Source organism: Macaca nemestrina, chromosome 12, assembly GCF_043159975.1.
Source record: "Macaca nemestrina isolate mMacNem1 chromosome 12, mMacNem.hap1, whole genome shotgun sequence".
Classification (NCBI taxonomy): domain Eukaryota; kingdom Metazoa; phylum Chordata; class Mammalia; order Primates; family Cercopithecidae; genus Macaca; species Macaca nemestrina.
This window is the reverse complement of record NC_092136.1, coordinates 35,057,425-35,071,337: the sequence shown is the minus strand read 5'-3', so window position 1 is coordinate 35,071,337 and position 13,913 is coordinate 35,057,425. Positions and strand designations below refer to the sequence as shown.

General features: G+C 40.4%; 1 protein-coding gene and 1 long non-coding RNA gene across 3 annotated transcripts in view; one reads left to right on the top strand and one right to left on the bottom strand.

Annotated features, from left to right (window-relative positions):
• LOC105471484 (uncharacterized) overlaps positions 1 to 13,913 on the top strand; it is a 59,556-nt gene that overhangs the window by 30,725 nt on the left and 14,918 nt on the right. Inside the window, exon 3 of one of the 2 annotated variants that reach the window (XR_011610724.1) lies at positions 1,907 to 1,958. The exons of the other annotated variant lie outside the window; for it this stretch is intronic. This is a non-coding gene — a long non-coding RNA (uncharacterized lncRNA). The remainder of the gene's footprint in view (positions 1 to 1,906; positions 1,959 to 13,913) is intronic. 2 annotated transcript variants of the gene reach the window in all.
• The window catches only part of LOC105471482 (metallophosphoesterase domain containing 2), a 204,548-nt gene continuing 192,637 nt past the window's right edge, over positions 2,003 to 13,913 (bottom strand). The window contains exon 6 of the mRNA XM_011723963.3: positions 2,003 to 7,265. Within this exon, the coding sequence (XP_011722265.1) occupies positions 7,196 to 7,265 (70 nt within the window). The 3' untranslated portion in view covers positions 2,003 to 7,195. The remainder of the gene's footprint in view (positions 7,266 to 13,913) is intronic.

Below are 13,913 nucleotides of genomic sequence, written 5' to 3'. Positions count from 1 at the left end.
ATTGATCCCTTTACTATTATGTAATGGCCTTCTTTGTCTCTTTTGATGTTTGTTTGTTTAAAGTCTGTTTTATCAGAGACTAGGATTGCAACCCAGCTCAGTTTAACTTCAACCCTCTGCCTCCCATTTATCCTTTAGGGTCAGTTTCTTTTGCTCCAAGCAAATGCAAATTGTTGGGAGGAAAACATCTTGAATTTTGTTCATAAGCACCGTAAGCATTCTTCTCACCTCTGCCTGTTTTTTGTTGTTGCTGTTGTTATTGTTGTTTTTTGTTTTTTCTGGTTGTTTGGGTTGTCTGTTGGTCTAAAATGGGCACACCATTTGAATAACCTGTGTACTCAGAGGAGAGAAACATAGAGCAAAAGAGAGAGCAGTGAATGCCAGGCAGGCTGGGGCGCAGGGGGTCCAGTGGTTGGATTAGCTTCCTCCCAGCCGCCTGATTGATAAGCTGGGATTTGTCTAGGCAGGCAGTCTTCAATTTGGATTTGTCAGGATCAGGAAGATTTGTTTTCTTCTGTAGTAATGTGAGGCTCAGGGTGAGTTCAGAGTAAGATTTATTCACCTTGACTATGATCTTTAAAATCATGACCATGTTTCTTAAGTCACCCATCTGAGAAAACACAAGCAGAGATTTTTGTAGCATTTTCCAAGGGAAATAGCTTCTCATGAAAAGATAACTTTTTTTTTCTTTTTATACTTCACCTTGAGTGAAGTTATTTATTTATTTAAATTCATTAATTTTTTCAGATACAAGATCTTATTCTGTCACCAAGACTGGAGTGCAGTGGCACAATAATAACTCATGGTAACCATCAACTATCATTATCAAGCAATGCTCTTGCCTCAGCCTCCCAAGTAGCTTGAACTAAAGGCATGTACCACCACTCCTGGCAATTTAAAAAAAAAATTTTTTTTTGTAGAGAGGATCTCTCTCTGTGTTGCCCAGGCTGGTCTTGAACTCCTGGCCTCAAGCAATCCCCCTGCCTCAGCCTCCCAAAGCACTGGGATTACAGGTATGAGCCACTGTGCCTGGCCTGAAGTTATTTAATAATAATAGTTTTTAAAAGATACAAAGAAAAGAAGAAAGAGAAAAGGGAGATCCTGTCCTGATTTTTGTCCCAAGGATCATGACTACGATATTTCCTAATTAGATTGACGTTCTTGTATGAATGAAAAATAGATGTTTGGTATCCAATAAAGTCATCTTTCTCTTCTTCCCCAATACCTCAATTCAAGAGGCTTTCATTTCATTTCATTTCATTTTTACTTTGGCCAACTGAAGCTGTCATGTTCGGGAGCTAAATGTGTTGTCCTGCGTGGGTATCACATCCATCAATTAATGTTTCTGCCTTCTGTGCTAAAGGAATTATCTCCAAGTTCATCTTGATGAATTTTTCTCTCTACCTCATTACCCAAGCTGGATACAGCAGACTTTTCATGTTTAATGGCTGCCATCTTACACACATTCTGATTCTTTTGAACACACACATGCCTATTTATGGAGGCCCATGAACATTCCATTGACTATTTTTTTTTTTTGCATTAGAAACACTTAAATTACAATAGCAATACAAGTCCCTTATAAAATAAAATAAAACATTGTATGTGTTTTTTTAAGAGAGAGCCCTTGAAGAGATGTTCAATACATAATCAAGAGTGAAGTCATACTATATATATGTGTACTGTACTACATACTCCTGCAATTTGATTTTTTCACTTAATTTTTTTTTTGAATCGGTGTAATGGCAAAACCGCAGTTACTTTTGCACAAATGATACATAGTAAATCAGAACATGAGTAACTGACAGTTTTCTTTATAAATTTTACTACTTAATAAACCTTTACATCTTTAGAGTGCATTTAACTTTTAAACATATTTACATTTAATTTTCTAATTATTCCTCAGATGGACTTATGAGGTTTTATTAAACGACACCCTCAGTCACCAAGATTCTGAGGTAAATTTCTTATAAATTTGCATGTTTACTTGCTCAGTTTCTAACTATACCAATTGAATGTGGATTTTATGAGGGCAAAGGATTTTGTCTGTCTATGCCATGCCTATTTTTCCCAGTGTAGAGTTTGTTATCAATAAATATTTCTGTATAAATAAACAATAATTTATTCTATATAACTCTATTTTCTGTATAATCAACAGTTTAAGTTTTAAAAATCTAAATGAGTTTATTGTTGAGATATATAAAAGGCTTCCTTGCCTTTTAAAATAGAGCATATTGTCCATAATCTATTTCTTTGAGGTACAAGATTAATACTTGGTTGTGTATTTTACTACCACGATTTTAGGAACAAGACATTTCAGTTTCTTTGCCCTTGCCCTAACTGACCTAGACATTCATTTAATCCCATTTGAATCCTCCAGTTTTCTGCCTTAAAAAAAAGTGACAATTGATGACATCAATTTTATTTTAGCAAACATCTACATTGAGTGCCTATTACATGCTAGATATCATGCTGATTACAAAAAACAAAGACAGTCCCAATACACACAGACATGTGATCTTATTTCCTTGATGTTAGTGCACAAGAATCTTTCTCACTTTAAATCTGCTTTTACTCTGTAATGTTATGTAGTAAGAACAGGAATCAATATCCAAGTTTATTAGCAACATGTGTAAAGTATGACAAAGAAGGTATGGAGAGAGGATTTTTCCTATTAGTACCATTAGGAAATTTTAAAATGTGGATCGAATAATATCTAGTTTGGTCTTTGAGGAGGATTTTTTTTAATTACATTTGATTCTCAACCATGTTTACGATACCCAAGTTTTTTTATTTTTATTTTTATTTTTTTTTTAGACAGACTTGTTCGGTTGCCAGACTGGAGTTCAGTGGCACGACCTCGGCTCACTGCAACCTCTGGTTCAAGCAATTCTCCTGCCTCAGTCTCCCTAGTAGCTGGGACTAAAGGTACACAACACCACGCCCAGCTAATTTTTGTATTTTTAGTAGAGACGGGTTTCACCATGTTGGCTAGGATGGTCTCGATCTCCTGACCTTGCGATCCACCCGCCTCAGCCTCCCAAAGTGCTGGGAGGCATGAGCCACCGTGCCTGGCCAGGATACCCTAGTTCTTTTTAAAGGAAGTATCACTCTATGTCCATACGACAAAATGAAACTGGACTTGAAAGAATAAATCTCTTGTTCTAGTTTGCATGGCTAGTTAGAAGCAGAACCAAAACTAAATCTCACCTTTCTTGATTGCTAATTCCATATGCTTTCCACCAGACCACAAAATAACAAGAATTTGTCACAACATGACAAGCCATACCAGTGTGCCCCTTATGTGTCTGTGTATAATACTCCTAAAAGTTTTATAACATAGAGGATGAGAGTCACTTATTTCCCTTTCTACTAAGCAAGTGCCCAAAGTGAATTTGTTAAAGTCAAATCCTTTAAAAGCAAAGAATTGAGACAAAGTTTTGTAACGTGTGTGTAAAGGACAGGAACTTAGGGAAAACAGCAACAGACATGGAAGCCAATTCAAAGGATAATCAGGTGTCATCTCTTGCTTTTCTTAAATTGTAAGCTTTTACAGATTCCCAAAGTACTAGTTTAGGTGAAGCAAACCCCCTAAGCAGGTAGGGAATGTAATCAATGTCAATATGGTTTTACTTCAATGTGAACTTGCCCTCAACACATGCTTTTTCTGGTCTTGTTTATGTTGCTTTCTAGGGGCTGGGTCTTTGTAGCTTCAGTTTCCTGTTGGCTTGGCTTTCCAAATTTTCATGATGGGTGGGAGGTGGCATTTGTGTTGTCTGCTGCTGTGAGGGATCTTCATGCAAGTGCACTGTTACTGAACACAGTCACCAGATGGGCTTTTCCAACATATCAATCCAATCATGTCATTTGCCACCCGCCCCAAAACCTTCCACTGTCTTCTTATTGTAATTATAATGAAAACTTAACTCTCATCAAGGCCTGCAAGGATGTTGATGAGTTAGCACCTGCCTCATCCCCTATCTTTCTCCTTACCTCCTCTATTCTCTGGCCATACTGGCCTTTTTTCTACCTTCTTATACAAAAAGCTCTGTACCTGCTATTTTCTCTGCCTGAATACTTTTCTCCCAGGTCTTCATGTGACTGCCTCATCCACATCACTTAGACCTTTACTTACTGGGTTTCTTATCAGAAAGTTTCCCTGTAGTCACCCTCCTTAATGTCACTCACCCACTCCACCCTGCCCTGCCAGCTAACTTCTATCCCATTACGTGATGATTTTCTTCATAGGGTTTATCAAAATTTGAGGTTTTTTAAACTTATTTTCATTTTTTCTTCTTTCTTTCTCAATAGAAGATGAGTTGTAGAGGGGCAAGGACCCCTTCTTATTCATTGCTTCTGTTAGTTCATTTGCATTGCTATAAAGGAATATCTGAGACTGGGAAATTTATAATTAAAAGGGAAGCAGAGGATAAAAGTTTGGAAAATTCACAAACTGGTTGTGTGGTGGAGAAGGAAAGAACGTTTTCAGGAGAGAAATATGAGTGGGCTGTGGAGCACCCACTTGCTAGACAGATTAGCACGGCTGAAGGGGAGCCAAGTGCTAATAACCAAGACAATGGGAAAAAGGCCTTGAAGGCATTTCAGAGATTTTCAAGACCACCCCTCCCATCACAGGCCCAGAGGCTTAGGAGAAAAGAATGGTTTGGGGGGGTGACACTCGGGACCCCACTACTCTGCACATCCTTGGGACACTGCTTCCTGCATCCTGGCAGCTCCAATTCCAGTCTTGGCTCAAGGTATAGATTAGGTTGCTGCTTCAGAGGGTATAAGCTGTAAGCCTTGGGAGCTTCCATCAGGTGTTAAGCTTCCAGAACCGTGATTTAAATAAACCTCTTTTCTTTATAAAATACCCAGTCTCAGGGATTCCTTTATGGCAGCAAAAACAGACTAACACATTGCTGCTTTCCCAGCACCTAGCACAGTGTTGGGGTTCAGAATTTGGAACCCAAATAAATGAATGAACAGAACTCAGATCAGATGAACTTCAGTAACTCTTGTCACTGCTGGTCCTGCCCTTGAATTCATTCACAACAGTCAATTCATTCACAACAGTCTGATTATGCCAGATGCATAGTCCATGATTCTTGCCTTCACTCATATTAGTAGGATTATTATATAGGTCACACATAATAACAATAACAAAAGCAATAGTAGTAGTAGTAATAATAGCCAACACTTATTAAGCCCCTGCCAAATGTTGGGCACTGCACTTGCCTCATAAATGCCTAACCTTCACCACAGTCCTGCAAAGTAAGCAATACAATCCATGGCTTGCAGATCAGAAAACAAGGCCACATAACTGATAGTGATGGAAGCAGATCTGAACCCAGGAGCATCTAACTGCACAGAGTGCATGTATATAAGCACAGCTGGATTTCAAAGCCACTATTATCTCAATATTACAATTAATTACTCTGAACATCTAAGCCACACTCTCTCTTTAGTGAAAGACACACAGACACAGTAAAAAACAAACTTGTACAGAGACCTCTGCTGTCAACAGGCACACAACATCTCCATGGCTGAAATGTGAACTCTGAATAATTCTATGACTAAGTTTTCCTAAAATCCACAAGCAGATGCTGTGTACTTGTCAGAATCTTCGAAAATTCCATTTTCAGAATGTTTCATTTATTTGAAACATTTATTATGTTTCAGGGATATTCCCAGTCCCCCATATTCCTTTCAGCATGCTTATCAATATAAATTCCTACTCTGAACAGTTAGTCTTTCAGAGGCTGAAGATAAAGGAGGCTTTCAGGGAGGGATAGGAAAGGAGAGTGGCCTCAGTGCTGCTGACCACACGGGATTGGAGAGACACCGTCACATGCTCTGCTCCCATCAGAAAAGGAACTGAGCCATGGGAATCAGGGAGCATGTGGGGGTGGTCCCCAAAACACTCAAGGGTTAATGAATTTCATTTTGGGAGAAATATGTGGGAGCTTGGTAAGCATGCCAGCTTCTTTGAGGTTCTGTGGTACATGATTCCATCTTCTTTTTTTGTTTATAGTGAACAGTCCCAGCAAAGCCCAGTTTGCAACAGAAATTGCCCCCCACCCCCGCCAGGCCTCCACTCCACTGCATTCCACACTGTGACAGTGACAACCCTAATAGCAAGTAAATACCTAGACCTGGCCCTTTTAGAGTTCAAGAGTGGAGACCAGCAGGGGAGGGGCAGCCACATCGTGTCCTTGGCAGATGCCTGACGATGATGCTGGCTTTGTGGGAGGAAGGTGGGAGCTGGGGTGTGCCCAGCTGGAAGCCGCCCGTAATTTAACACTCGCAGATGGAGACTGAGGGTGATATGATACCCCCAGCTGTCTACCACTGCCGCCTTCAAGGCCCCCCTCGGCTGCCTGGGACTTGGGATGCTTTGGGAAGGGCCTGGTGCGGGTGGGGGCGGCCTAATAAAGCAGCTGGTCTATTAGAAGATAAGCTTTGTGGAGAATCACACAATCATCCTGAATCCCCCTAATCCCAAACTTTATTGCTCTAGATAATAAGCTTTGGTGGCGACGCTCCATTGAAATATGGAATTGTCTTCAGGCTGGAGGCACCTGCTGTGTCACTCAGCTCCAGGCCGGCAACTGCCACACACAATTCAGGGGCAGGTGCACAGTGCCCGCCTTGGCTCCCGGAGGGAAGGGGGACAGTTAAGGGGGCCAGACGCTCTCCCACAGAGGGCTCCAAACATTCTGTGCTGGGAAGGCCTGCCTTAGGCCTGAGAATGTTCTCTCTGTGGTTTTGGCATGAAGCTGTTTTGATGACTTGGGAGAGAAGGAACAGGAGGGACTGTTTGTTGGTAGGGGATGCCAAGGCTTAGAGAAGGGATCGGCTCTGTCTGCAGACCTGGGATCGGGGAGGTCATCAGTGACTGATCTGTCTTTCCTTTTCTCCTACAACACCTTATTGCAGTGGCCTCTTATGCACTGACTCCACCTCCCCAGTCTGTTTCCTCTTCCAGCACAGCCCTTCTCCACTGCCTTGCCTATTGTCCACCAGGCGAGCTTCCCTGTCCCCTTCTCCTCATGCCTTCTTTGTCCTCACCAAGGAGAGGCATCTTCCTTCCTTCCTGTGTGTCTCTCTAGTTCTTGATTCATGCCAGGATTGTAACTCACACGATGCTAATTCATCAGATCATCAATCAATTGTGTCTATGGCAGTTTCCTCTAGACTAGGACATTTTTGAAGACAGAGAACATATTTTTGTCCTCAGTGCCTTGGAGATGCTCACAGGGTTTACCAAAGGGGAGAGATAGAAAGCAAGAGGGAGATAGAGAGATGAACACGACCTACATTACTCAGTTTTCTCTCTGACGGTGTCTTGATTACCTTCCCATTCTCATAAACAACCCCTCAGCACCTCTCTGGAGGATGGACTGTGCTAGATTAAGTTCAGAGCAATCTTGGCTTTTAACAATGCACCTCCACCAAGCAGTTGCCTTGCAAAAGTGATTCATGAGTTTAGTGGCCTCTAGCAATGAAGGCTGACCTCTTCCTCCAACAGAGTCTTTTGACCGCTTAGACTAAATTCGGGAGCCTTGACTGAGGTTGGGTATATTCCCAGCTACACGAGATAGGATATGAGGTAGAACATAGTGTGTGTGGTCACCCACAGAACCAAACTAAGAGCTCCACTCAGGCAAAAGTGGCCAACCCTTATATTTGAAAATGATGCCCTGGGGATTGTCTATTCACTGAGGGTTAATGTGAAATAGGAATTCTTTGTGGTCCTCCTGCTAAACTGCTATGCCAGTTTTTGCTTCTATGTTTTCATAAAATATGTACCAGTGGTTATGATTCTGATAGGCAGAAATTCAGGGACTCCCTGCTTCCTTTCCTCAGGTGGGATTTAGGTTTAAAATAATTCTCGATTAACCAATGAAAAATTTAATAATCCTGAATGGCTTCATTGATATATCCTATCATACACTGTGCCACCACAATCCTCTGCTTCTCTAGAAAATATATTGTTACTTTTCTACAGCCACTCTGCCCAATTTGGTTGCCTTGACTCTGGATCAAGGAGTCTCTGAGAGGCTGAGGCAGGTGTTAGCCTTTTCAGAAACTGATAGGGAGCCCTTAGTTTTTTGGAACCTCACAGCTAATGTTCTCCCTAAAGACCAGATAACATAACACAGCAATAATCTGGGGCATCAGAGTACAAGTTAATGGCCAAATACGCAGAGTTCCCAAGCCCGTCAACACACAAAATACCCACAGCTACTGAATATCTTCATGGGCCCCAGATCACCTGCCTTTCAGGAAAAAGCCTCTTATACTATCTATTCAAGAATAACGGTCCACATTAAATATATTTAGTATATAAGTGTTGAAATGCAGGCATCTAATTGGCATTTATTACATTTCACAGACATTCAATTATTTACTAATTTGGATTCTCAGCTTTCTTTTAAAATATGCCAGAAATATGAATTTCTAACTTCCCACTTGAGTTCAAATAACACATTCAACAACATTTTTTGAGCACTGGCATGTAGAAGATAGTGATTGACTCCCCTCTAACAGTTTCTTTGTCTAATTTTGGGGTCTTTGCCAGAAGCCACAAAAATAGTAAGCCTCCTCTCTCTTGAAATGTCAAATGCGTTTTTGTCCTTATTGACTGTTCTCACCGGTCTGTCTCTTTAAGGAAAAGTTACAATACTTTTTCTAGGCCTCAAATGTCGACAGCCTAATAGTCTGGGTGTCCACCTATGTTGGCCAAAGTATAAAAAGCCCTGAAACCATCCTTTGGTCCCTGGAGGAGTTTATGGTAATGGAGGCAGGACTCTGGAGAATATATCACTGCCATTGATTGCACTGTGGCAGGTGCTGAAGTATGTCAACCAAGAGTGCACCCTTACACTGCTCTGAACTTCAAAGAAAGACTGTTTCAGTTAGCCTCTGCTGTGTAACAAAGTACACAAAACCTAGTGGCTTAAAACAACAACTTATTGTTAATATCTTTTAGGATTCTCTGGTTTGACTCCAAAGTTGCTGTGCCAGTTTTGCCTGGCAGCTGCATTCAGCTGCAAGGTCAGCTGGGCCCAAAGGTTGAGATGGCTGCCGCTCTCACGTGTTTGGCAGTGGTGCTACCTGTTGGCTAAGGCGCCTCACTTCTCTTCCATGGGGCCTCTTATCTTCTAGTCAATGAGATCAGTTTCTTTGTAGGGTGGTCTCAGGGCAGCATTCAAAGAGGGTGGAAGTGAACTGATCAAAGCAAGTCACACCACCAGCCCAGATTCAAAGGCGTGGAGAAACAGACCGTAGCTCCGGACAGGAGAAGTGGCAAACTTACAGCGCACAGGGTCCTGGATCCTGGAATGGAAGAATTTTGCAATCATTAAACAATGTACCACAACCAGGCCACAGATGGATTGCAGATCCCAGAAGTGAGAGATGGAACTGTCTAGGGGCTTCAAATAAGCTAGGGAAGTGATTCTGAACTGCAGGCCCAGTGGCTGTGGGCCCCACTCCCTTTATAAAGTAGCTTCCCTCTGGAGGGAAGCTCAGCAGCTTTTTTGCTGAATGGCCTAAAAGACAAAGGCTAACTGCTCTTTGGTGTGGTCATTTCAGCCTTTGTCTTGCATCACTTATACACTCTGTACTTTGGAAGTGATTGTAGACCAGCCCTCAGGTTCCTCATTGAGGAAATTTGGGACAGGCACCTAACTTTATCAGTTGGCGGGGCAGGCAGGAGAAGCCATGATCTCTGAATGAAACAGTTGGTAGGACAGTCGGCTCTCAAATAAAAATGTCTGGGTTCAGATCCTGGCTCTACCACATATTGTCTGTGATATATGAATAAGAATTCTCTAAGCCTCAATTTTCTTTTCTGTAAAATGGAATGATTGTATATGTTTCTAAATGTTTAATCGTATGTGTATATGTGTGGATTCAATAAGATCATGTCATTTTGCTTCAGTGTCTGGCATTTATTAGGTCTTAACTATTATTTTCATTATTTTCCAATCAACATAGAAGTCAAACTGGAAAGTGTTGTTTGAAATGAATTTCATAATATATATTTATAGAATCTAAAATCAATAAAAAATTTAAAAAATTCAACCTCCCCAGTTACCTTCACATCTAAAACCCCAACATTAGGCTTTAAATTAATGTGATTCAGGAAGTCACATGAAAAGGGTCTGCGTTTTCTAGTCACATCAACCTGGACGCTAATCCTGGCTCTGCCAGTTACTAAGTGTGTAACCCAGAGCAAATTCTCTCTCTAAGCCTCAGTTTCCTCATCTGCAATGGAACATATAATAGTAGTACATATAACTACTTTGAAGAAGTGGATGTGAGAATTAAGGTAATTATGTAAAGCACCTGGTGTGCGGTAGGTATTCAAACTATACTATTTCTCTTCCTTCCACTTTGAATTTCTAACTTCCCACTTGAGTTCAAATAACACATTCAACAACATTTTTTGAGCACTGGCATGTAGAAGATAGTGATTGACTCCCCTCTAATGGTTTCTTTGTTTGATTTTGGGGTCTTTGCCAGAAGCCACAAAAAGAATAAGCCTCCTCTCTCTTGAAATGTCAAATGCGGTTTTGTCCTTATTGACTGTTCTCACAGGTCTGTCTCTTTAAGGAAAAGGCCCTGAACAGGCTGCTCACCCCATTAATACTAAAGGCTGTGAGTTTTTCAGTTCCACTGAACTCTGTGTGACCTTCGCAGACAATAATTACTTTAACATAGGGTTAGGCAACAGCAACAAACTTGTCTAAAAATAAGCCAGGGCTTAAAATACAACTTAACCTGGGAGATTTAAGTAGGTAAAGAAGATGGCTTCTCTCCGGAATTGCTTCTTGATTAATCACCCCATCTGAGGTCGTTGGAAAAATGACAGTTTTCAAACAGGGCTTTAAATGTCTCCTGCTCTACTTTTCTACCCTGGCAGGAAGCCAGTCCCTGCAAGCCACTGGTTCTTAAAGGGGACGGGTTCCCTTGGATTTCCCTGAGCTGGAGCTCAGGAGCGTGAGATAGTAATAGACAGACAGATGGGAGGGAGTGTTAATGCTCCCCATTTAAGGTTCGTTCACCTCCAAGGTAGACTCAAAGAGCAGTCACTGAGCCAGGAGGAAGGAAGCAGCAATATCTGAGCAAGAAGTGCCTATTTTAAACTGTGCTCAGGGTTTAAGGCAGTGTGTCCACTAGCTTCTTTCCAAATACTTTATCCCATATCTTGCCTTCTGTGCTTGGGTCCTGGCATTTTGTCAAGTTGGTTGTAGTCTTCCCTCTGTTCCTCTTGCTGGCTTCTTCCCATCCTAGGGTTCTTCTCAACCACCACTTCCCTGAACATTCGCTCCTTGTATTTGGGAACCTTCAATTTGTGCCCAATCTGGAGATCACCTCCCATCGACAGTTGTTTCTCTTTCTCCAATTAACTATGAGTCATGTGGGTCAGAGTCTTGCCTCTCCACCACACCCGCTAGGCGCTCAGGACATCATTGGAAGCCCACAGCCAGTGTCCTACCTCTGTGTCCTTCCTAATAGAACCTTCCTATCTCTGCTCTCACTATATCCTGGACACAATCCTAAAGACCAAAGTCTTTAGGTGACTTTGGCTTTATCATCCAGGCCTAAAGCATGCCTCCAACTCATAGGATTTTCAGACCAGAGTTCATCTTGGCCTTGGGTAAGAGATTTTTCCATAGAAAAGTCCCTTCCCTTCATCTCAAACCAAATCAGCTCTGTCCAGGGATGGTTTGGCATAACCTCCTGCAATTTCCTATCCTGCTTACCGGAGTATGTATACCATCTAAGGTAGTATATAGTTATTATTTATTGTAATGTAACCTCCGAGGAGTTTTTGTTATAGAACTTCATCCTCTGTGCCTAAAACAATGTGGACACATAGGTAGTGCTCAATAAACATTTGTCCAATAAATAATAAATGAATAAATTATATTTAAAGAGTCCCAGAGTTCTGGGGTGTTATGCCTTGTTTATCATAAGTTAGAATGGCTTCTTGGTGGGATCGTTTTTTAAAATATGTTTAATTTTATCCTGTTTTTAAAGTTAACATACAGTTAATTTGACTTGTTTTTGGTGTGCAGTTCTGAGTTTTAACACAGTATAGATTTGTGTAACCACTACTACAATCGGGATACAAAACAATTTTATCAGCCCCCAAAACTCCCCTGTGTTGTTCCTTTGAAGTCATGCTTTGCCCCCATCCTAACCCCTAGCAACCACTAATCAGTATAATTTTGTTTTCTTGAGAATATCGTACAAGTGGAACATACCTTTTGAGACTGTCTTCTTTCACTCAGCATAATGTCTTTGCAATTCATCCAGGCTGTTGTGTGTACTAATAGTTTACTCCTTTTTATTACCAAGTAGTATTCCACTTTATGGATGTGTAACAGTTTGCTTATCCCTTCACCTGCTGAAGGATATTTGGGTTGTTTCAGTTTTTGGTGATTATAAGTAGAGATACTATAAGCATTTGTATGCAGGTTTTTGAGTGAACATGAGTCATCATCTCTCTAGGGTAAATATTCAGAAGTGAGATTGCTAGATCACCTGTAAATGTATCTTTAAATTCATGAGAAACTGCTAAGCTGTGTTCCAGGAGGCTGTACCATTTTTCATTTCTATAAGTAATGCATGGGGATTCCAGTTGCTCTGCATCCTTGATATTATCAGGCTTTTTTTAAATGGCCATTTTAATAGGGATGTAATGTTATCTTGTTGTGGTTTTAATTTGCATTTTCTTAATAGCTAATAAGGTCGAAAATCTTTTCTTATGCTTATTTGCCATCCATAAATCCTCTTTGGTAATGTATTTATTGGTAATGTATTTATTCAACTTTTTACCCATTTTTAATTTGGTTGAATTTTAAGACTTCTTTATATATTCTAGCTACAAGATCTTTGTTCGATATGTAATGCGCAAATATTTTCTCCCACTCTGTAACTTGTATTTTTATTTTTCAAAAAGCATATTTGACAGAGCAAGTTTTAAATTCCAATGAAGTTCAACTTACAATTTTTTTCTATCATGTATTATTGGTGTCATATATAAGAACTCTACATCATTCCAAGTTATGAATATTTTCTCCTGTTTTCTAGATTCATGCTTTACATTTAGATAGATAATCCCTTTTGAGACAACTTACTTTTTTCTACATGTGTAGTTAAATTGTTCAACGCCGTTTCTTTAAAAGACGAGACTTGCTTTGAATTGTCTTTGCACCTTTTTCAAAAATCAATTCGTCATACTTGTGTGGCTCTATTTCTGGAATTTCTATTCTACTCCACTGTAGTATGTGTCTATCCTTTCAACAGTACCATAGTATCTTGATTAATGTGTATTTATCATAATTGTTCAAGTAGCATGAAGCCTCCAACTTTGTTTCTGAATCATTTTCTAACCACTATCATCCTGTGCTACAAAAGTAGGAGAATGTGAAGAGAAAAAAAATGAGCTTTTGTTGAGTACTGTCTATGTGATAGCTAATGGACCACGGGGATTTACAGTATCATTTAGATTTTAAAACAATGTATTCCAGGTCAGTACTATTTTCTCATTTTTGAAGACAAGAGAATTGAACCCCAGAGAATTTTAATAACATACCCAAGCCTACTTAGTTAATATAAGCCAGAGTTAGGACTCAATCCTAGGTCAGGTCAGGCTGACCCTCAAGTTCACACCCTTCCTACTGCACAATGGTTCATGTCAACTCTTCTGGATTCTGGAGGTATGGAAGAGACCTAAGAATACCTTGGATGCTCTGCGTGGATTCAATTTTCAAAAATCATTTATATTAGAAAGAAGCCTCTTATGAGTTCCCAAAGGATATTTTGTTCCCATGGTTGAGATGCAAACATATTCCTATTTATACAGTCTGAACAGCCTGCTTAGTTTGGCCTCTTAA